Source organism: Bemisia tabaci, chromosome 3 (genome assembly GCF_918797505.1).
Source record: "Bemisia tabaci chromosome 3, PGI_BMITA_v3".
NCBI classification, from domain to species: domain Eukaryota; kingdom Metazoa; phylum Arthropoda; class Insecta; order Hemiptera; family Aleyrodidae; genus Bemisia; species Bemisia tabaci.
Window position 1 is genome coordinate 48,539,228 of NC_092795.1, and position 24,881 is coordinate 48,564,108.

The window sequence follows — 24,881 nt, forward strand, 5'->3', positions numbered from 1 at the left end:
TTCCTCATATCCGAAAGACACCTCATCGGCATCATAGAGCGGAGTATTACGAGTTTACGCCTCGCGCCATAGCGCCTTCAATTTTTCAGATGCAATATGGACATCCATCAAGCACGAATAGTTGTATCTCTGCGCCGTCATCAACGCGCGACTTTTCCCCCGCTCTATTTCTATATTGTATTGCCTCCGTTTGTCTTACTTATATTGTTGCTTCAAAGGCTTCGTAAACAAAACCCGTGACCGTGGGTAATTGGGCATCTAAGGTTTACAGCGAATAAAAGTATACTTCATAATGATCGACTGTAAAATATAATAAAACAAGAATAGGTATGTTACTCAGGACTTACGGGCTCACGAAGAACTTTTTTGAATACTGTGAATGCTGATGGCTGATGGAATTTTCCTCTATTTTACATTTTTATAAAATCAGTGCAAATGCGCTAAAAAACCAAAAATCTACACTATTCAGGTACTCAAACCGCCTTTGATAACCTGCCCCTCTGTTCAGGTCCTTTAAATTCAAATCTTGAGTAATTAAATAAAGACATCGGCTCGTAGAGCATCGATGCATTTCTTCACCTACAGAGGGTTGAAAGTGAATCTCTGCAAAATATTAACTGTTGACTGTTGAAAGATTCGAGCACCCTCTGTTGATCTGAAATTTCTCTCTCTTAAAGGACAATTTACGGGGACGTTCTACCCGATCTTGAACGGGACGGCAGAGCTATGCAGCAACGGTCATTTCGTGAAGGACTACCGGGACAAGCGGGTGGACTTCGTGAAGCCCATCACCCTGGACTACGTCTCGATCATGGCGCCCAAGGCCAGCGTTATCCCACCCGTTATCACAGTCCTCCTCAGCTTCGAGCTCTCCGTTTGGGTCATGCTCTGTCTCACCTTCGTTTCCACCGTTCTCGTCTACGTCGCCTACCTCAAATACTCCTTCGAGTACATGGACGCCGGCACTTTACCCTTAGTCCACGGACTGGAAACGCAGAACAAAGTGGCTTGGACCTCCAGCAGCCAGTCTCCTAACAATCAGCCTCAGATTCATAAGCAGCCGAAACACTCAAACTGGTTCTCGAATAACGTGTCGAAGAACCAGTGCCCTCTAAAAGCCCCATCGGAGGGAAGTTGAAACGCTTGGTTGGTCAATTTTTCACCTCCAGAAATCCATGGACTTCTAAACGTGTAAGATCAAAGCAATTTCCTAAAATCGGATTCAGGTCGCGTGATGGTCCAAAACAAATCGTGTCCGGTCATGGGAAATATTCAGGGTTTGATAACTCACCAAAAATTGCATATCTTTTTGGTAACCCAAAGCAAATGGCACGCCACATAAAATCTGATGAAGGGTCACTGCCTAACCAGTTTGGGCTTCATAACCGTTCGAGGAATTCCTATCACCTCATGCCAAAGACTTGCAAAATGAGCCATCCACGTTGCCTGACATCGGCAAAACATCGAGACTTGGTCGACTATTTCATATATTCTGGGGCCAAATGGTGACAAATGATCATGGTAATTCTGCGATAATGAAACCAGCTCACTCTGCACATTCAAAAGTCGTGCTTTGGTCAAAAGGAGGTCGGTCAGTGACACCGGCCTCTAAATTGGATATTCCCAAAGTAATTTTTGACACCTTTAGATTTTTCTTATCATCGCCTCCCCCAAAATGTCTTATCATCGGATCGACCTCTGAACGGATTCTCGTCACGTCGATTCTCGTCTTTACTATCGTGATAACGAGCTCGTTTCAGGGTAATTTGGTCAGATTTTTGAGCGTCCCTGTCTACTATCCGGACATCGATAACCTCAAACAGTTGGAAAAGTCCCCGCTCTTGATTTGGACCTCGTCGCTGAGCTGGAGGGACATCTTCTACAGTGACCCGATCCTTTGGGGTCTCGCAAAAAAGGTGACTATTTGAACTGGAAACTTGGTAGTTTTCATTATAGAGTACAATGAAGTCGCCAAGTAATGAAGCGCCGATGATGAAGTCACGTTTTGGAGCTGTTTTGTCTATTGTTTTTGAGACTGAAGTCCGCGGACTGGATTCAGCGGAGTCTCAGCTCTAGACTACGCTTAGAAAATATAAGAATAAAATTTATTTAATAAAAACCGGGATTTAGTAAGTTTTTTTATTTTAAATTACTTCGGTCAACATAATTTGCCAAAATTCTCAAAATTAGTTATAATAATGATATTATAATATAAATTAATGAATCCTGAAAACCACTCGCAACCCGCGATTTTCTCTTAAGCCGCCCGTGTTCAAAAATTCCGTTTGGTTCACACTTGGCTTACACTTTTAGCGAACCGGATGCTAGGAATGCACCGATCAAGGATTGACTTCAGCGGCGTTCCAATATGTAGTGACTCTATTGTGCTCCATGGTTTTGAGTTAGGGATTTGCTTATTTTGACACACAGAGATATCTTCGCTTAAAAGATCAAACCATATTGTAATGTTTCTGAATAAGGCTCCTCATTTCTTTTTCCGCCGCACAAAAAGTTATTAACATCATCAACGACAAACCATCAATTATTAACCAAAGAAACGATGCTTACCTTTGATTCGAGTGAACCGAGTGAAAGTATTCGTCGTTCAGAAGTCAATTTTTGAATTTTCTTTTGTGTGGATCGTCCCTTTTCTGAAATCCAGCCCTTTTCTGGAAAAGAAAAAGTATTGTCAGCTGAGATGAAACCAATATAATTTTAAAACATAATGAAATCATAGCGAAGGAACAAGTAAAATTATAGATTTCAATGATGGTATCGTAAGTGTCACTAATGAGATCACCGACATCTCTGACAGCAACAGAGGGTCTCTCGTCTCTGGACGAATCGTTACGCCGAAGTCGGCAGTGGCGATTCCTGAAAGTTGGCAAAACTGTTTTTCCACTGTTTTCAATCGATATTTTCAATGGATTTAAATGGAGTAAAAACAGTGTTGCCAACTAGCAAAATCTCCTTCTGGACGTCTGTGGCCGACTTCGTCGCTCCTCTGACGTAAAAACGTACCTCTATTTCCACGTGAGCCCCGTTCTCCGCATACTACTGTGCTAAGGAAGAACGCTGCATGAACTTTCGAGAGTTGCCAAATTTCCCTTGATAAAACATATATTTCTAACGCAATTTAAGCATATATTCCCTCGAAATTTTTCGATACTTTAGACTATATTGTGTACAAAATTGTCTACCCATTTTGGAAAAAAATATTTACAATTTTCGTAGTAAATTCGGTCTTCATCGAGAGAAATTTGGCAGCGTCTGAAGGCTCATGCAGCGTTCTTTCTGAGCGCGGCAGTATAACTCTATACTTTCCGTGGCTCATGTAGATATAGAGATACGCTCTTACGTCAGAGGACAACGGTTTTAACCAAAGCTTTCGTAGGTTCACCGGTGGAAGTCGGAGCAAGACATGCACGACTCGGACGGGTACTACGCGGGCTTCCAACGGATCAACGTCCACTCGTACAAGTACTTCAAAGACGTCGTCCTCACGGGTCTCAAGAACAACGCCACGCGCACCCTCCACACCCTCTCGCAGAACCTCATCACCTACTACCTGGCCTACATCGTCATCAAGGACTCGCCGTACCGCTCCCGCATCGACTCCCTCATCGGACGCATGGACCAGTCCGGCCTCGTCACCAAGTGGTCCGCCGACGTCATCAAGTACACCCTGGAGACCTACCGCACCGTCGAGGACCGTCGCGCTAAGAGGGAAAAGGTCTTCACCGTCCAGGACCTCTCTGCGTCCTTCATCGTCCTGGGAGCCGGCGTTTGCGTCGCCAGTGTTGTGTTTCTCGGGGAGGTCTTGTTGCAGTATTGGAGGTATCGGAAATTTAAACGGGTCTTAGTGCCGGACAGTAAAGTGCCTGAAGATGAGACGTTTTTGCAGGTTCAGAGGAACGAGCGGAAACAGGATCTTGCTCCGAGGACCGGTTTTGAATTTTTGCATTGAGGTGGATTTGTTCGTGGTCAAAGAGAATTTTTCGATGCAGTACTCCACGTCGCATCTTCTTTGTATTAGAAACACAGAGGATTGAATATTGAATACAAATAAACGTGAAAAAAGTGTCAGGGGTTGCCCGCTGAAATTGTGATACTACCCCAAATTGTTGGATGATTTGGGCATATCTGATTAATTTTGGTAGAGCCGCAACATTTTGGTACCCTGGTAAAAATTGGCAGTAGAATCTGTGTTCCAAAATACCATAGACCTACGGCCGGCTGTAAGATTTCCAATAGCTTCTATAGTCGGCTACACAATTTCTTATAGCCTTTTATAGCCGATGGCGATTAAGCAACTCACAGCCAGGCGATAAAGTGTGTGCTAAACGTCACCACGGATGCTAGGACTTAGTGAGTTTTTGGACCACTGCTCTCTTTTTGGGCTGTAGTATCTTGATTTATTTTGCGAGGAAAGCTCCGTACTTTTGACGGATGCCTGCCATTCCTAATATATTAGAGCGCCTTCAGTTTCGTATGATACTGTGCAATACCTCTGGTGTGAAATAGTTGCTTCAAGCGCCGTGGCACGCTGCGGTGCTGCAGCTGCAGGTGGGCAGCCAGCGCGAAACGCGCATTGGCGCCTACAAACCCAACAGGGATACTTTACGCGTTGCGCAATGCGTGAAGTATCCCTGTTAGGTTTGTAGGCGTCAGTGCGTCGCCGCTCCGCTTTGTGTTAGGCTCTAATATTTAATCTGGCGGAGTCAGCGTTATTCAACTCATGATTTTGAAATGTTTGCACATCCTGTATGGATTATTCTCGTTTTAATTGATGAAAAAAATATGTATAAAGGAAAATATAACGTGTGTTGTGTAAGTATTAAGGTAGTTCCGTATCAAACTTAATGATTTCCAAAGCACACGAATTTCTACACAATTTCTTATTGCCTTTTATAATCGATGGCGAAAAAGCAACAGCCAGGCGATAAAGTGTAAAGCCCGGCGATAGGAACTATAGCCCGGCTGCATGGTTTTTTATCGCTTCTTATAGCCCAGCCGTATGATTTTCTCCGCATTCTACAGCCAGCTATATGATTTTCTGTAGCCTTCTTTAGCCGGCTATAAGAATTCCTATGGTATTTTGAAACGCAACTCTTATCGCCAATTTTTACCAGGGTAAGCAACCTAAATGGGGTACTACCACGAAAAAATTGAAATGTCCATATCATCCAAAAGTTGGGACTTGAGCCCTACCTCTTCTTTTCCGTGTTGACATGATGACGTTGCAGTTAATGTAAATTTTTACTTAATATGACCGCGTATCATTTTTGTAAGACACAGAATCTATTCAATAAACATTATTTAAAACCATCATGAGATACATTTTTTTTTTTAAATCGTTGGAGACTATGATACAAGCTACTGTCAAATGTCAAAACTAGCATCATGGATATTGCACAGACGGTAGCCGATAGAGGTTGCGCTTCCTCTATCGACACAATTACTACAACTATGGCGAAGGGTAGTTCCGGTTTTTAAAGTTTGTGATTGTATATTCATAAAATGTTGACGGTTAGGTATGCTAAACTTTATTTCTCTACTTCTTTAGTTTTTTCTTTCTCCTCTCCCGAAAATGACTTGACATGTTTTGTATATGTATGTAGATTTTCCCAAGAAAAAATTATCGTTCCTAACGTAACCCTTGCGTTATCTTTTTCTCTCCTGTACCGCAAATTCGACTAACATTCTCATCCTCCTCAAACGTGTTACATAATACTCTATCGCCTCATAGCGGGCATCGTGTAAGAAGGGAACCGCAGGAAGGAAGAATAAGTTGTCAGATACGTTGACGTTAGATGTAAGATAGGTTGAAAGGGTGCGTAACGAAAAGCGGATGGTCGCAGTCACCCCCTGTCACAAAAAAACACAATCCCATCCTTATTCGAGCGATTATTTTTTTAAGCTGTTTTTCTCATACTCGGAGCAAAAGTGGATGTCGGACCAATCTTGTTTTGATAAAAACGGCAGCGAACAGCTCGAAACCCATCAAACGTTGACAATTATTTATTCGCCCCAAATTCCTAAGCGTCGTAGGAACAAGCGAACAAGCAGTCGATATCGTTAAACGTCAGTGATGAGCGCATCGATGTCATCATTCCACTTTCATCTTCGTCATAGGCGAACGCATCGCTTTGATGTGCTCGTAGGAGGATTCGAAGCGACGGGCGTCGCGGCCGCGAGATGGACTTTAATTGGGAAAAGGAAGATACATTGTTGCCAGATAGGGCTGATTTGTCAGCATTTACCTCATTTAAACCTATGCAAAATGTCCATAATTCCTTGCACAACCTGGAAACTTTAGAGCCTTGTCATTTTGGTTGGATGGGTCAGTTGAGTGTGTCACATGAAATCGTTCGTTAATGAGTGAGGCTTAAAGAGGGGCAAAAGACCACAGCAGTAATCCTTATGCTATGAATACATGGTTCATATGAATAAAGCTGCCACTCTCCGGCAATCACGGCTGATACGCAGAAAAAGAATACATGCTCTCACAATACGCATTGGGGATTTCAGCTCCAACCTACTTTTCTAGTCGTAGTTAGGATGATACTTTTGAGGTAATAAATAGTTCGGACCAGCTAACAATAGTGCATTGTTACTGGAACCAAAGTAATTGTTGCCACAAAAATAGCATTGTAACTACAATCAGAATTGTAGATAGGACTTGGAATCTACTGTGAGAATTGTGGAAGCAATGATTATTCTTTCTCCGTGGACGGCGCCGCTCTTCAAACGCGGTTTCTTACTGCCGACGAACGGTTTCAAGAGAATCAGCGTAAGTGCATAAAACTGAGCTTAATTTCTTTTCATGCTTTATTTTTCAAAAGAAAACAAAGCAGCAGAACTTATGTGGATGTATTTTTCATGATCTAAGAAGAAAATGTGTTTACTTTTTTAAAGGCATCGCGTGGCTTTGTTTTCTTGAAGGAAAAAAATAGAAAATAAAACATAAGACGGAATTGAATCTTGTGAAATGCAGTTAGTCTGATTTGGGTAAAGCCTAACTGACAGAATATCCATTGTCTAGTAATCAAATCATAGTTTTTGCACTGTTACCTACACGTAAACAAAGACATGAAAGCTTATGACAATCAAGGTTCATGGTATACAACGCGTGATGAGAGAAAACAACTCTCTTTTGCGAATTGACCACCGGCTGTTTACACAAACTTGTTAACACTCTCGCGTTGGTGTTTTGGCAGACGAAACCAATCTTTCATTTTTAAGAAGGAACTTGTGGATGAGATGACAGAAGGTTTAAGTTGTAACATGCCAATTCAAATCCTCCTGTTCTTTTGCTTTTCCTCGCGACGCACACAATTTTGAAGGGAGTGCTAAAGAACCTACCGCCTACCTCTTACTGCATCGAATGCATTTTGAAGAAAATTCTTCGGCCGCTCCCAGGCCCTCAGCAATGAAAAGTAATGTTGACTCGAGAACAGGTCAATGAGGCCAATCACACTGACATATGTATACCAATATATATTAATTTTTGACTTTAAAACTTCTTATTTTAATGATTAAACATTCTTTCGCGAGTTTACTATGATTCCTCTGAATGCTTCAATAATTTCTAAGGAGTGTCTGCAAAATGTTTTACACGCCTAAACTCTCTATATCCATTGAGAGAAATTCAGATCTAGACATGATATTGTTCTTGGCATATAATAAATTACATTTAAGGAATATCGAGTTTTGATTACACCCTGGGAACATGAAATTACACTCGGTGAGTTCTAATAAATTATTTTATCATCTCCTCCTCTGGGGCTTAATTTCCAATTCTCGTCAGGCTATTTTATTTCATGCCACGCAATTTAGAAGAAACCAAACTTTTCTCTAAGCAAATCATGCGCTCGCCATCCTCGTGGTACAAAACACTGGAGTCATTTCTGCACAAAATTATTATTGATGGAGCTTTCTATGGTCCACCAAAACTTTCATATGATTTTTTTCTTTTCAAAAATCACTTAAAAGATAACACCCTGATTCGTAAATTCAATGGATTCTTTTTCGAAAATTAGCAAACCAAGACTTAAAGCAGCTTTGTAGATATTTCAATTTGCGAGCTGCAAAATTTATCGTCAAAATCGGGTGTCTCTCAGAACTGTAGCAAATAACGAAGAGAAAGTGAAACCGACACCGGGGTTCGAAGCGAGGACCGATTTGGTTCTGAAAGTCGTAGAGAGTGTTCACTACCCACTCACCGAGCGGAGGCAGCTAAAATTAAAGTGCGACCTCAACGGGATACGAACACGGCGCATCTTCAACCATCAACAAACGCTTGTAGTAAACATCCAGGCCGATGAATAACCTCGCTGAGGGATCTTCACTTCAACAAATCATTGATACTTTAATATTTAATTGAGGGAAAATAAGACTTTCCTCTGCCGGTTCAATGCCATTATAAAACACGTGCATATTTCTTCATATTTTTGTTTCGTTCTCTCTTTTTACGACCAGCAATAACTAATTATTCTGGTGAATGAAAGGGAAAATCAGGAGAAGATCCTACAGTCTACATTTTGCCGTCTATAATTTCATACTGTAGTATTTGACATTAATCATTCTACAACTTCAAATAAAAGGTTTTCTTTAATTTTTTTTTTTTTTTGGGGGGGGGGGAATAATTTCTACGCGGAAAATACTTGCAGATCATTTACATATTGCTGACGGCACGCCTTTTCATGGAGTAATGAGATGGTACACCTGCAAACACACCCCCCCCCCCCCCCCGCCCTCTTAAGTTTCAAGTGACCACTGAAGGATCGAAATGGTCTGTTACATGTTTTTCATCTATTGATCTTCAATTTTACTTTCCTAAATCTACGTTCCACACACGCCATCGGTGGAAATTTAATATCCTTTTTTCGTCGTAAGAAAATGGTTGTACGTGGCCTTCATTTCTGGCGTTATATTTGCTCGGATTTTCCTCCCATGCGGGGAAGAACCTCAGTTGCCAGGTCCAAAGACAAGTTCATACTGTGCTTTAAAGGTAACCGAAGTTCCTGATCGCAGGAACCAAACGTCAATTAAGATAACTAAGGACGTTAGTAAAAAGTTCGTGCCATAGTATAGGTGATAAAAACGTTTGTTACTTGAATTGGAGTTTGGTTTCTATGACCAAAAACTTCTGTTACCAGTATCATAGAATTTGGTGTTACCAGTATGAAAGAATTTGGTGTTACCAGTATCAAAGAATTTGGTGTGCCACGTACGCCTAAATTTCTCTCTCTATGAAGTGCAAAAGCAACAACAGTCGAATTGTACTGCTCGGTAATTATTTTCGGGTAATGTATGAAATTGATGACTGAACGGTGGTATGCTCACCTGAATGTGGACGTATTTCTGCCAAATGGAACTATGTGCATCATGACGTGAAACCTGTCATGTATATATTCTTATGGACCTCAGGGCTCATGTCTTACTGCACACAGGTCTGTTTGGCAGAAATACGTCCATTTGTCCCTCACTCACAGTAGCTAAAGTCTTTGTCAATATGAGATACCATGAGGTAAATTTTCTTAACCATCCCCGATGATACAATTGGCAAAGAAGATATATTTTACCCAAGCTCATGTTACCCGGACAAACTTCTTTTTATCCGTAGAAAAGTATTCAAACTACTTACAACCGTTTCATTCCACGATTTGATTTTAATTTTGACACTCGAGGCTAAAAAACTACATTCTCGCCTTGTTACCGGATGCAGAGTGCCTCTCTAAATACTACAACTGAATGTAAACAACCTAAATTGATTCAGAGATAGCTGTGCTTCCAACTCGTCAAAAAACCTCACATGTTGTAACGCGGAGGCTTGGAATAATTTGAAAATCCTCTCGCGAATGCACAACTATGGATTGGCGTGGATAGTATTTACGCTCGTAGCTCGCACGGCCAGTCTTAACAACTAAGCGACTGCAGTGCTCCATTTTTGGACTCGATTGCTAGGTTTTGAGATCGTTCTTATAAATTAATAATTTCCGAATCCGCAACAGGGCGGAAATCAAAATCAAACTGAAATTTTAAAGCTCTTTCACTGAATGACGTCAAGACGCACTGAAATCGTGCGACTGTGTGCGGGGTAACACGCGGTCAGTGATGAAAAGCGACGCGCGCTATGGCAGCGAGCCTAATTTCTTAAAGTTTTATCCAGCACCGGATGTGAAAGACTTACGCTTGCATGTGTGAAGCGATCTCTTCGGTTGCAGAGATATCTTGCCACCTTTTTGAGACCCAATATCATCTCAAAATTGTTCTGGAATTCAATCATTCAAGCGTTGTGTGAGCTCTCGCACGCAGTTTTGAAGAGGAGTTGTGACTTCTGTTTTGCCTCGTTACACAGTCGTGAAATTTAGTATTTTTTGCGACACATGGGTCGAAATAGATAGAGCACTAATCAACCTGAATCATTTGCTTCCTTCTCTGAACGAATGAAAAATAATAATCATGCATGAGGAGACTGTCGGAAGTTAATTCTAATTGGCTAACCATTAGTGGTGCAATTCACATATACGTACATTAGACTGAAAGTGGTTGCTGTTATTTGTGTGCCCTAACTGGACAAATGTACGACAATGTACGATGTACCCGCGAATATTGTGTCCAACACTCGTGTTGGACACAATATTTGCGAAAGCCCTGTAAACATACTACTGGCAAAATTTCACGGAACTTTTTGCGAAAGTTAAGTTCCGGGAACCTATTTCTGTGTGGACAAGGCCCTCCATTTATAAGAAATGAACGAAAAAATTATGGAGGAACAAACATACATGTGGATTAATAATTTTAACTTCCTCCGCCGCCGCGCCGCGCTGACCGCACTGTGTTTAGCGCAATGCTTGAAGTATTCCTACTGTCTTGTAGGCGCTATGCGTTCTCCGCCGACCGCTGCTGAACGCACTGCGTTTGACGCAATGCGTGAAGTATTCATGCAGTTTTGTAGGCGCTAATATGTGTTACATGACGACCGCCGCGCCGAGGGTTTCTCCTTTTCATCTCAAGTCCTCCTCATCATTGATCTCTGCGTCGCGCCGCTCCAGGCCAAATTGCGTGCTTGGTTTCTCTCTTACTTCGACTAATTAAAGATGCTGTCTCTTGTATCACCGAAAGACGACGAAATTAGAAATTACTATACTCTCAGGAAACGAGAGATTTTTTCGCCTTTTCTCGTTTGTAATTTTTTTCTTTTTAATCCGACTTTTTTTATACCTACATTAAAAAAAATGCAAAATTTGTCGCCCCCTAAATTTGCCGTCATAGGCCGCGGCATATGTGGCCACCTAAATCCGGCCCTGGTAGTAGTAGATGTAAAGTTTAAAAATAAATTGATAATTGAACTTGCTAATGATAAAAAGAACGATGCACAAACGAATTAAAAACGGAAGGAACTTTGCTCATATGATTTGCTTCCTTCGAAGTTCCCCTCTAACTTTCATTCATGGGTACGCAGTTTTTTCATCGTACATTTGTCCAGTTAGGGCACACAAACGACAGCAGCCATTTTCAGTTCAATGTACGTATATGTGAATTGCACCCCTAATGGTAAGCCGATTAGAATTAACTTCCGACAGTTTCCTATTCTTTTTCATTCGTTCAGAGAAGGAAGCAAATAATTCAGGTTGATTAGTGCTCTATCTACTTCGACCAATGTGTCGCAAATATAATACTAAATTTCACGACTGTGCAACGAGGCAAAACAGAAGTCACATCTCCTCTTCAAAACAGCACCGAAAAAAAAGTGAAGTTGATTCAAAATTCTGGATGTAAAAAAAAGTGTGCGAGAACTCACACAACGCTGAATTAACCGCTACATCAGTTATCTTAGCGAAGTAAAGATGTAAAACTAACTGTTGTGGCGGGTAATGCAGCATTTTGTGAGTTCTCGCACACTTTTCTCACATCCAAAATGTTAAATCAACTTCACTTTCCTTCGGTGTGCAGCCGAAACAAATTTGTTTCAAGCACGTTCTTACTTTCAGCTAAGCCCCCCTGCCTTAATCCCTGCAGCAGTGGCTGTAATAATTTTTTTGCGGTCTTCGCAGATTTGTCCACAACTGTCACTACTTCATAAGTGAAAAAAAAAACACGCAGCGGCGGAAACATTCACAATTTGTATACACTTGGGAGACGCAGCATAAGATTTATAAGCATGAAGTTCGCTCCGCGCGCGAAGACGTGCAGGAGGGGGTGGGGGGACGGGGGAGGGGGAGGGAATGGGGGCAAAAACTGGGGCATTTTGAAGCATTCCTAGGATTCGGCGGGGCGAATGCGAGTGTAATTAGCGAGTGTGGAAAATAAAAATATTCCGGATCCGAGCGGAATGTTAATGCCCCAATGCATCACGCTTATCACTGCTGGCGTTTGTTCCCGAAGTTCAGCGCCAGATTGTGCTTTTAATTTCGATACCTTCATATTCTCTTTCTCAAAATAAGGTCTAATCCCCTGATAATGTGACGTCGTCGCATAAGATATTTGTGACATGATTGACGTTAAGACAGTGGCGTGGCGTGATTTGCGATAAATCGATTGATCTGCGCCATTTTAACCTATGGAATAGGATCTATGAACAGGGTGTTCGCTACGAACGCCTTTATTTTCGATTCTTTTCCATGGCTTCAAATGGGAAAATATCTATAATCGAGCATTTACGTCTAGCCATTGATTAAAAATCATCGGCAGATCCGGGGGGGGGAGGGGAGATGTGCGCCTCCTACGCAATCTTCCGGGATTAAGAGGGAAGAAAAAGAGGAGATAGATAAAGGAAGGAACGGGGGAAAGAAAAAGGAAGGACAATTATATCTGGTAATTATTTATGTCAAAAGTAACCCAAAATGCATATTTGATGCTTTGAAATTTCGACAAATATCTGGAGAAGCTCTCCACCCCCCTCCCCACTCCCCTCGATTCGAACTGTCTGAATCCGCCTATGTTAAGAGTGCTGTACTCGCCTAAGTGGTGCTACTTGTGGCGACATTCTGCCGTAATAAGGAAACTAGCCGTATGAGCATTTAATTTTGTGGAATTTCCTCTGATAACATACAATTTCGTGAAAAATTCTTCAATTTTTTACCGGGATTTTTCAGGCAATTAAATTGAACATATCTGAAAATTTCAAAAAAGAAAAAAATGCCCCGTAAAAGACGCAATAAGTGTCATTCATCACATATTAATTAGATCACATCAAAATGTGAGACACCGTCAGATCATGCACTACAGGGGTGGATGACGACATCTACATTACTTTTCATAAGTTGGTATCTCTGTTGTTGTTAAACATTTGAAAGCTGCATCGGATTTTAGCGCCTTTATAATCTACCTATGAGATGAGACTCAACTATTAAAGCACGATGTTGCGAGTATGCAATAAATTATCCCATAACTGGGAGCTCGATTGCACTCGACATTGATAGCACATCAGATTTTTTGTCGCATGTATTCTTTGATCTCCTCACTGTAATTCAAGCATTCTCCTATACTTGACTTCACATTCTGTCCATTTGACAACCACAGCTATGTCCAGTGAATAAGTTCACGTCACAATGGACATCGGGAACTTAAAAACAACCGGAGCCGCCTACAAGCATCGCATTCGACGTCGCCGTTGCCTAAGATTCCCGCGGATTGTCTAAAATTAGCCCCGTCAACAAACCGATTACTCAGTCTCATGGTCCAGTTTAGCTCACTTAATTTTTAAACGTGGGTCTCGGGTTCGAGTCCAGATAGTTGTTCTCCTTATTCGAGGACAGAGCCGCTGCATTCATTAAACGGTCTCAAGATTTTCTGCAAGGAAAATTTTTGAGAATCATCCTTTTCACCAAAATCGGACTGGAGAGATTCTTTTTACGATCGGCGGGGCAGTCGGGGTTGCATAACTAACTAGTTTGCTCTCTCTAGCTAGTTGCTAGAAATAAAGCGAAGACCGGTGATTTTCTTCCATGAAGATAATTTATTTTTTTGCTTCGGGGACAACACGGACTTCTGAAGGAATTGAAGTCCTTTTCTGCGGGTTTTCTGAATCCCATATTAGTCTTGAAATATGGTGCGTTTCAAAATGTTGAGCGCATTCTTGTAACCTTTTTGGTTTTCTCAAAATTACAAATTTTAACCCTTTTGAATTAGATTTTCCATTTTTCTTGTTTTCCAAGCCTATTCATGGATACCCTAATCCCTATAGGACGAATTTCACGCTTGAGCAGTTCGCATGGTCACTATGCAAATTCGTATTTTTTTACAGTTTTCAACTGTTCTTTTTTTAGCCCCCTTAATTTATTATCCTCGCCATAAAACCGCATATTTTTGCATGGTCATATTTCTATTGAGATTCATTTTAAAAAATTTCAGTCCTTACGGGTGTGGACATTATAATATAGTTTACCGTTTTTCACGCATGAATCGCTAAATTTTCTCCGTTCCGTATGAAATTATTTCTCCTTTAATTTAATATTTTCGAACGTTTCCTCGAGCAAATAGCGCATCTGATCTTACATTATGTGACCAATGTAATGAATGTAAACTATTGCGAGAATAAACGAGGCACAGAATCTTCTCCAACGGATTCTCAGAGTGCATATTTCTCGAATAAACTTTCGTTGAGCCTAAATTGTAATATATCGTCACGCGTAATTGATTCGCCTGGTGACATAGAGACATAAATCAATTAATTTCATAATGAATATTGCCAGCAAGTTGTCTCGGATATAGACTTGCTAACAGGGATAAATTGAACCCAGATAATTAGGAGCTCGCATGCTGCGATGCAGAAAGAGAGGAACAAGAGAAGACAAGAGCGACTGCTTAAATAGAGTAGTAAGAGAACAATAGGGGGCATGAGAGGGAGGGGGAGTATACATACGGGAGAAGAATTGGCAGTATGTACGTAGGGAGTTGGTGGTGCAATGGGGCGGAGTGAGGGGGGATTGGGTGATGGACCAACGACCAACGCTCTCTTGGAGCGAAGAAGACAGAATAGTGGAAGATATAGGGACTTAGGTCTTAAGTGCCAAATGATGATAAAATATATACGTATTTCCATCATTAAGCCCCTCCCAAAGGAGGCAGTTAGCAGTAAAATTGGCAAGTCTGTTCCGGGTTATGGGTTACAAGCCGGTGCAGGTTATGGCATCTATTATTTCATTAAGCTATTATTAGATTAAATTTGCCGCACGTTCCATCCATGCCGACGGCCTGCCCGGCTGCGCCTCGGCTTGGATCTTCCGCCGAAAGAGACGAAATTACCCCAAAAATTGAATTGTGGCCGTGGAGGTCACCGGGGAAAGGGATGGAAGGGGGATGGTTGTCCCTAAAAGCCCCCGTTTCCCAAAATAAAGAGGAAGATTGTAAGAAAGGGCAGAGTAAAGTAAGGAAAGAAAGGAAATATGCCGCATCAAAATTCTTATTTAATTTTGATAAGAAAAAAGCTTTTAATAGACGTAGGTATAAAGTTCCGTAATATTTTTTGCAGCTGGGCTTTTGAATTTTTGCAAATTTAATGTCTCTTTCAGTTTGAAAGCTGGAAAGGACAGTGTTTACGAAATGAACGGTTTGATCGCAACACATAATCAGCCCTATAATTTGCTTGCTAAGTTTCTCTACATCATTTCTGAAAATGGACTTATGGCCTCGATTTTAGAATATTCAAGAAGTCGGTCACAGTCACACGAATCGTTTCAAATGCACGCTATCTTACATGTGTACCTTACGCTACCTTACAATGTTTGCAGGATGTCTCAGGATATATCACCGTAATCGTCATTCCTATTTTTGACGATCAACAATTTTCCAATGACTTTTTTGACTTGCACATGAGCATGTAAAATTTATGTTTCCTCTTCAATTTTGCTGCTCATGTCTCATATACGTCTAACATCTGTTCACAGATAAACAGCCGGCAAAAGAACTGAATCATCATCGCGAAAGTTTTTAAACAACGTAAATAAGTGGAAGGGTGATCAAGTACAAAGATAAGGAAATAGCGACTAACACGATGGAGGTAGCTGAATACAAAGGACCCACCGATGGACGAGATAGCGGAACAGTCATGGCCAAAGAAGAAATGTCATGCACAGAGGAATCAAAATCAAGGGTAAGTTTAACAGTTCGCCCAACATTTTTCTTCTGTCTAAAATACTGGAGTAATTGAAGTCAATATTCTTCATACATAATCTAAAACATATTAATTGATAAAACATTCAAGACTTATTCAACCGTGCTAAGGAAAAACGCCGTATGAGCATTCGAGAGTTGCCAAATTTCCATGGATAAGATATGTATTTTTAAGGAAAGTCAAGCGTACTTTTCCTCGAAATTTTAATATAATTTGAAGTAAATTGCGTTAAAAATTGTCCGAAATTTTGGAGGAAAAATATCCACATATTTTCTTGAAAATTCGTACTATATCTAAAGAAATTCGGCAACAGCTAAAGGTTCATACGGCGTTTTTCCTTAGCACGGCAATATTCCCCTCTAAATCCCCCCACGGGGCCCTCCTTAGCCAGAAAACAGTAAATCAACGATGAAGTACAATGTAGATGTGTTATTTTTTTGCAGGAACGAAACTGGAATGCACTTTTACATTCTCCAAATTAGTCTAAAAAAACACGCTGAGAACTATATTATGTTCAAAAATATTTAAAAAGATTAACGGCTAGTTTTCTATGTATAAAGTATCTTATGGGTGAAAAGATTAGAGTGAATTCAATGGTCAGGTCGTGAATAAAAGGATTCAAACATAGGTCAATTCGATAAAACGAGAGCAAAATTACGAGTTTCAATGAACAATGACGATAATTTTTCTCTCATAATGAAGAGTAGAGGAAAGACGCGGTAAAAGATCTTCAACGTCTCCTTGTGTAACAAGTGCCTCTCGAGTTAAAATATCATTGCAGCACTCTCGGAGAGCAGTATGTAACAGGGCAGGCAAGCACAAACACGCTGACGATGAGTTACCGACGTGAAAGGCGCCTTCAAAACTTCGTGTAGGCAATAAGCGGCAGAAGAGGCATAATAGTTGCCTATTCCAGATTTTACTGCATGCATCCGTCAGAGAAAAGGATGACTAACGCTGTGAGTTGTCAGCAATTCATCGCAGCAAATTTTCGGAGATTTTTCATTATCTTAGAATTTCATTGCAACAGGTCTTAAGCAAAGGAGTGCTGATCGCACTGCACTATCATTTGATAATAATTGCTCTACTGATTTGCAATTATTTTTAAGTTCAATTAATCGAGGGTATGTCGTTTTTTTTTTACTTTGCTACAAATTATTTTAAAAAGTTTTACCTATTTATTCGACTAATGTCAGGGCGTAGAGGAAAATTGTGACTATTTTATCAAATTTGGAGGATTTTAGAAGACGTGTTCTCATTTCGTATAGCAATCATTCTAACAAACTAAAGACGTGTGGGAAAGATGGAGCTGCTTCAGAAACAATGTAAAAAGGGGCGAGATTCCTTTCGGCGAAATTGATTAAAAGCGGGATTTTACATTACAGCAAAAGGAGCTAAGTGCCAAAATATACTAACTCATGAGCCGCGGGCATGTGACAAGATCGTTGTGAATAGGGCTCATGCGTTAACGACTCGGATCGTCTCCATGTCGCCGCTGACGTCACTGGCGCTTTATAATTCCCATTCATTCTTACTACCCTCAAATACAGAGCACACTCCTACATACTCCCAACCGTCTCTGGTTCCTTTTATCATAAACACGTCTAATTATCAAAATTGATTTATCAACGAGCAGATATTTTTTCTTCTGAAGATCCTTTATATTTTTCACTGAAAAAAAAATCTCGGTGTGTTTACTAAGAAAAGGATAAAATTACCAAGAATTCAGGGTTCTATTTGATCCCAGTTTTTTCTTGGTAAAATTACCATTTATGGGATTGGTAATTTTACCGAGAAATTTAGGTAAAATTATTGAACTTTCTCGGTAATTTTACTGGACCTTGGTAAAAACGCCAATATTTTTTATCGACTGTGGTAGAATTACCGAGACAAAATGGCAAAGTTACCGGGAATTGATTACCAATAAAAGTGGTATTCTTACCTGAAAAAACAGTAAAAATACAGGTTTTTAGGTAAGCTTACCAGTCTGTCTTGGTAAAATTACCAATAATTGGTAAAAAAAAGTGGGATGGTAAAGGTACCAACGGCCCTTGGTAAAAACGCCGAGAATTTTTTTTCAGTGTGTAGTGTCCGTTTAGTCGTAATTTTAACATTGATCTTCTTTGATTTGAATGTAGAAAGTCAAGGACGAGGGAAACAAGCACATCGAGGAGACGAAAGACACGGTAAGCCAGGCGGAGAGCATGCGCTCTGTCGAGCAATCCGTGAAACAGACCCAAGAGGGAAACGTCATCCGGAAAGTGTCCTCGACCAAAGTGTCCTCCTCCTCTTCCGTGTCCACGTCCACCCAAAAGGTACAGTCTATCACCCAAAAGTCCATTCAGCAGTGATCTGTCTCATTTGCCTCCGATCACCACTCAACCGGAAGTCAGCCACGCTGGAGACACTTAATGGGATACTATAAAACTTGGGATATGTAACTATCAGGTTGTCTAAGTAAAAATGTATACGCTTTTGACGGAAGGACATTCATAGTCTTATCACAATGAATCAAAATAACAGATTTTAAGTTTTTTTTACGGAATACAATAAGATAGAATAATGAATTAATGAGCACGAAACCTTGGCCAAATTTTCAAAATTTTGTGGATTATCAGATTTATAATCATACCTACGAATATTTCGAGGCATTTTTTAATACGTAGGATTCTGGCAGACGTTTTTTTGTATTTGTGGATTGCTCAAAGTTTCATTTTTTAAAAATGTTTTTACAAACGTTTCGAATTTATTTTTTTGTAAAATTTTTGGAAGTTAGCGAATGACAGTTACAACAGAACCACCAAAAATTGTGTAATTTCTATGAACGCAAATCTACAAAAACACAGCAACACACACAACGTAAAACCATACACAGCGACTTTGCAGTCCGTGCAATCCTTACTCTTGCATGACCCCCACCCGACTCTTTTTTGCAACTTTTTCAACCCCCCTTTCACAAGCATTTTTATCCGATGGAATGTTATATGTATTCCCAGCTGTGAAATTATTTTGCAAGGTGAATTTTGCTCATTTTGTTTTTATTTTTTCTAAAAAAAAAGTTTGTTTATACAAGTAAAATATGCATTGTTTTATTAAATTTTCAAATTTTGTTTAAATAAAAGCTATTCTCATTTTTTTAAAGCAAATCTAAATGCGTCTTTATTTTGTAATTTCTCCTCTTTTCTAGAGGGTCTCAAAGTGTTTCAGAGTTGAATATCATTTGCTATCATTAACAATACCAGGGTCTATCGAGTTTTCATGTGTCACGGAGGAATTGAGTTTTTAATGGCAGAAAATGTTTATACGTTCATATGCATCTCTCCTTTGAGCACAGCTTGTATAGCATCCCATCTCAAATCTGCTTCACTCTAATTTGATTAAAGAAGGATGATTACGTTCCAATATTTAAGACTGTGAACAGTCTTACCTATATAAATTTTGATAAACAAGAAGACTATTTTTACAGACAGCAGAAACATGAGCAGACATTGTGTGAGTTGAGAATACTTATTCCTTTGATGATGCAAACTATAAAATTAAAAGCTTGAGAGAGGCTCTCAAAACTTTGCTTGGAGTAATTTTTCTAATTTACATAAACTAAAACGTTGCTTTGAGTTTTAGGTATCATGAAGATTTTACTCAAAGGAGAGATCATGAATAGCGCAATAGGTACTGTGAGAGATTCCTTAAAGATGCGTATCGAGAAAGCTACAGTCCAAGCACACGACTTGCCGTCTGTGTAGCGACGGTTTTTAAGTCAAATTTAAACATTCCTGCGAATAAAAATGTTTGTGTCTATCTTCTTAGGTCTTTCCTTTCTGCTTTCCAAATTCTTCCTCTAGAGGTCGGTCATTGACTTTCTTTGCGAGTCAAAAAAATCATACCGACTGAGCAAGTTTGATTTACATAATATCCTTTCTTAGCAGGCAGCTCTTACATCCGTATTCGTTCTCGATGTAAGCAACCGAAAAACGAAGGAAAGTCAGTGATTGCCCTCCAAGCATCCACAACAAAACAGCAACTGGTATTTCAATTCTGAAACATTTTGAACACACCTCACACACCCTTGATTCTACATTCTTTCGCAGTCTTTTGCAGAGATATTGACCTTCTACAATTTTTCAAAATTGGCAAATGGCGTGCATTTTTTTACTTCAACGAGACGTGTGGCCAATAAAATTCCCAATTTTTGGAAGATAATAACGACTGCACAGAAAATATTTTACTATGCATACGTGCTAAGATTACGATATCACAAAGTTTTATGAAAGAGATGAATTGAATGATTTCTGAGAGCTATATGGCAGACTTAAATCTTTTACCTTGACAGGAGTAAATTCTTATACTATCCTGTAGTCTTTTTTGCACTTTTAGCCTATTGTCCATTGGTTTCATTTTTGCAGAGGGGAAGAGCCTTTTATCTATCAGTTTACAAACCGTTTTTGTAAAAAAGTAAAAATAGTTGTGAAAGTAACCAGTGGAAATCTGTTAAAAAATATGAATAATGAATAGTAGGTTGAATATTAAAAATCTAAAAGAATTTCGGCACAGTTCTCAAATGTTCATGAAATTCCTACGTTTTGCATCTCAAGACACTCTAATGAAAGAAAAAATGTGTACCAGATTATGTACGCAATCCGTATGGCGTATGTATGCAATTAAGGGATTTAAGTTAATCGAAAACAAAGGAAATGATAAAATTATTCCAGCTGTTTTCCTTCAAAACCAAGGAAAAATTTATTTATGTTGAGCCTAAAGAAATATATGCCGTTCATTTTGAGATACGGAACAATAATTATCTACTAATGCAACGAAATGAATTGACTACTCATTTACAGCAGTGGGTCATAGTCCCCGTAAGCGTATTTATCATGGATAAATATTTCTCATAGTTATTTGTCGTCTTGTTACTCTTAATGCAATGGCACACGGTGCGTGGCGTAACAAAACAAAAAACGAACAAAAAAAAATTACAATTGATTCGGAAACTCTTCCTCTTAAATTACTAATTGGCTGCAACAAACTTATTGAGAACTCTTTCATGGAATAGAGGGAGACAATTGCATGACATAGCCACACAATGACGCGATCTGATGACTGATGAGATTTTAGCACATCAAGGCAAACTGTTGGTAAATTTTACCGAACAAAAGCAGCGACACTTTGACATTGTCGTCAAATCTACTTTCAAAAGCAGGCATTTAAAACACTTTCACGCTTTTTATTCACTGCTCTCTGAAAATAAATAAAATTACTAGAATTAAAAATAAAAGATTGTGAAAATACAATGTGTTTTGGCTCAGGAAGTTTCACAATGAAAACTGTATCCCCATAAAGTTTTTTCAAGAATGTTTAAAGGTTGATTAGAGTGTATCATGGGCCTTTTTCAGAACATAATAAAGTAGGCTGAACCTAATGCAGAAAAATAAAATTTGATGGAAAATTCGCCAGTATGGTGCTTCTGAAAGATGAGAAAACAACGTCAAACTATATATGTACTTATGAATGTTTCATAAAGTTCCCACCAATACGTGCATACCTACATCTGCAACATTTTAAAATCATTCAAAAATGGTTTAGATGATCAAACTTCTATTACTTATCATTATATGAAAATTGCTGAGTACAATAATCTGATGCGACACATAAACCCAATCGCTTAACTTTGGCCAGTTTTGAGAATGAGAGGGGGAGAGAGGACCGTCTAGATAATATTATGGAATTATCATTGTCTTATAACTAGAATCCTATCGGAGTTCTTTCGCATAAATTTGGTAACAATGGGTACCATCCAACTATTTTATGGCGGATGTCATGCTTGCGTGCGCCGAGGCCATTGATGACACATTAATGACCCCCGAAAGCCGATTTGAATAATGAAACATTAAAAGTGTAATGATGTTGAGTGATGCAAAGTGATGAGCTAAAGTTCGCATCTCTTGATGGGCAGCCCGTAGTTTTTTGCTTGGACGGTGAAAATAATGGATTGGGCGATACCCTACCAGCAGGATAAGAACGATCATCAAAGGAAATTAGATGCCGACTAGATTACTTAAAGGACGAAACGTTTTTGAGGATAATTTGATATTTTGTGCTCACTTACAAACAGGATATTTATGAGGTCAGATTCGTAACATCGAGATAGCAACCAGCAGTTTTGATTAAAATTACCCCGTAATTTAATTTATGGGCGGTATAATTGATCGGTCAGGCCTAAAACACTGGTTGCTTGGAAAGAAAAGTATTTGATAAAAATATCGTTTCTTGACAAGTTTGTAAATCCATGGTCAGTTTTTAAAGAGGAAGCGGAATAATTTGCCCACAATTTGAGAGATAAAGTTATCAATTTTTGGTTTTCGATGTACAAAATTCATCAAGTGGGGTGTCATGAACCCACAAAATTAATATCGTTGTCCTGAATTGAGGCACTAATGCAACAAAGACGATATTCTGAGACCTGATTTTTCATGAGCAAAAAATTTCGGTTACTTAAAAGTTAGCAAGAAAGTTATTTAAAATCATTTAAAGAATTTCTCGATGTTTTCCTGTCTTGGAATGAAATTTGTTGGGAAGTTTGCGATGTTGCGATCGAAAATACAAGTTTTTCTAGTTTCAGTATCGGTAGGAGTAATTGAGACTCATTTGACGTGGTAAAATTAAAGCAGGCTGAGAGATTATCGATTCTGTTTTGAGCTCTCTCATTATCCAGCGGGGCAGTTCAATGCCGCTTTTAAACTGAGGTGACTCCTAAGTTTGTGTGTAACTTAAACGTGCAATGAGGCAGAAAATAGTCTCATCACAGTGCAGTGACAGCGATTTAGTGTTAAGTCCTATCAATGGGATCATACTGCGTTCTGATTATGGTTGATGGTGATTTCGGTGGAGAAGATGGCGATCATGGCGTGGAAGGACTCAGGATTTGGACACTGGAAGAGGTAAATGGACCTTAATTTTTTAAGCTAATTTAAGTTGTCGAGAAAGCACATGCTTTTTTTTTTAGAATTTAAACGTTTACATAATTGAATATTCTAGTCCATCAGAGGTGCACTGCCGTATGAGCCCTCAGACGCTACCCAATTTTCTTAGACAAATCACGAATTTTCAAGAAAATTTTCAAATATTTTCCTTCCATTTCCACAAAGAATTTTCCTCGATTTTTTGCAAGCTTGCATTGTCTGGGGAACGAAAATTTACAATTTATTTGTTGAAGCAAACATCGTTTCATAGACTCAGTGAATCAGAGACGCGCCGAGTCGTATCCAGTGTAGAAAAAGATAAAATACGTTTGAAATCCTATATCCCTCCATAGGACTCAATATTACATACAATGCTAAGCGGCTATTTTCTCGTTGGGAATAAGTTTCCTAGACGTTGACAGGAGAGAATTGGACTTCATTTTGCAACTAGAAACTGCACTTTCTGGCTTATCCGTGAAAACAGTAATGTGCATAGGGAAAGTAATGGCACGTACGTTATTTCAAAACTGGGCAAGACATAAAGTTCTTAATTGCAAAATGTAGTTCAGTTTATGACTTACTCTTAACTCACTGTTTCCCCCAAAATACGACTCAGCGCGTTTTTGTTAAACTCGGTCCATACCAATTAAGGCCACAGCGCTGCCATGTCAAGGAAAAACGCCGTATGAGCCTTCGAGAGTTGCCAAATTTCCTCCGATAAAACGTTTATTTTTGAGGAGAGCTGTCAATATTTTTCTTTGAAATTTCCCCACTATTTGGATCAAATTACGAACAAAATTCTCTGAAAAATCGCAAGAAAAATGTTCATATATACCTATTCCCCCAAATTCGTGATTTATCAAAGGAAATTTGGCAACGCCTACACGTATAGACGGCATTTTTCCTTAGCACGGCAGAATGGGAGGTCCTAATTTTTAAAGCCTCAGGTACAAGATAAAAATATAAAATTTACGAATCCCCCGAAACAGCGGCTGACATGCACCGGGTTCCTGACATACTAGCAGCAGTAAATTGCACCTAAATCTGATACCCGTGCACTTGTTGCCTCATCAAAGGCCCGCGACCGCCGGTTCGGTTATCTCGGACGTTATCGACAGTAACCTTTAGCTTTTCGGGACCGACGTCTCATTCACTTAATGCACACTTGGGTACACGACAGGATTGGTTAAATGGGCGAGGAGGAGTGAGTGAATCTCCGCGATTAGAGATGACCTTTCGAGGATGACTCGGGCCGCGGCGGCGGGCGCAGTACTAATTAGACGCCCATGTCCACTCTCCCCGGGCGTGAGAAGTTACGGCCGAAAAGGTGAAGCCCGGAATATGGAGATTATTAATCTAATTAGCGGAGAGGTGAGCTTACTCTGAGGATAGCTCCGAGCGCTCGTATTTTGTCTTCCGTTTTGACAGCTTCCCGGGCGCGTCCGTTGGACGGGTTGCCGGCTCAAAAATCAGACGCGGCCGCGCTGTTAAAGCTTCAGATACACCTGCTTGCTAGACGCGCGTGTAGACGCGAAAAGTAGGATCCGATCCTACTCTGCCATGATAGCGAAGAGAGCAGTAAGTGTCAAATTTTTGAAATCGAGTTTCTTTTAAAATTCGTCTAAGTCTTCGTCTAAATCTCGTATTTTCAGATGACATCATCAAAATACCTATATAAAACTGTGAAATGCATCCAAATTTTATGAAAACGAGACATGTGAGAAAGCCGTCAGTACGCAAAAACTGCACTGGAAAAAAAAACACATTGGATCTAGAGTCCAGACTCTTGAAAACATTGACAA

The 24,881-nt window shown here is 39.8% G+C and overlaps 3 protein-coding genes across 8 annotated transcripts in view; 2 read left to right on the forward strand and 1 right to left on the reverse strand.

The window, feature by feature from the left end:
- Positions 1-24,881, reverse strand: part of LOC109030563 (cGMP-dependent protein kinase, isozyme 1) — a 113,471-nt gene that overhangs the window by 40,918 nt on the left and 47,672 nt on the right. For both annotated transcript variants that reach the window (XM_019041586.2, XM_072298483.1), the window contains one exon: positions 2,569-2,669. The gene's annotated coding sequence lies outside the window, so the exon portion shown is untranslated. The remainder of the gene's footprint in view (positions 1-2,568; positions 2,670-24,881) is intronic.
- Positions 1-24,881, forward strand: part of LOC109030562 (uncharacterized) — a 106,449-nt gene that overhangs the window by 9,790 nt on the left and 71,778 nt on the right. For 3 of the 5 annotated variants that reach the window (XM_019041578.2, XM_072298478.1, XM_072298482.1), the window contains exons 2-3: positions 15,897-16,102; positions 18,262-18,309. In XM_019041578.2, the coding sequence (XP_018897123.2) occupies positions 16,004-16,102; positions 18,262-18,309 (147 nt within the window). In that variant the 5' untranslated portion in view covers positions 15,897-16,003. Of the gene's footprint in view, positions 1-15,896; positions 16,103-18,261; positions 18,310-22,832; positions 23,059-24,881 lie in introns of those variants that run through there. The other 2 variants (XM_072298479.1, XM_072298480.1) reach the window with 2 other exon arrangements.
- LOC109030515 (ionotropic receptor 21a-like) lies at positions 1,489-5,523 on the forward strand. The gene is made up of 2 exons (XM_019041512.2): positions 1,489-1,916; positions 3,395-5,523. Exons 1-2 carry the CDS (start codon positions 1,503-1,505, stop codon positions 3,965-3,967), a joined length of 987 nt encoding a protein of 328 aa, XP_018897057.2. The 5' UTR covers positions 1,489-1,502; the 3' UTR covers positions 3,968-5,523.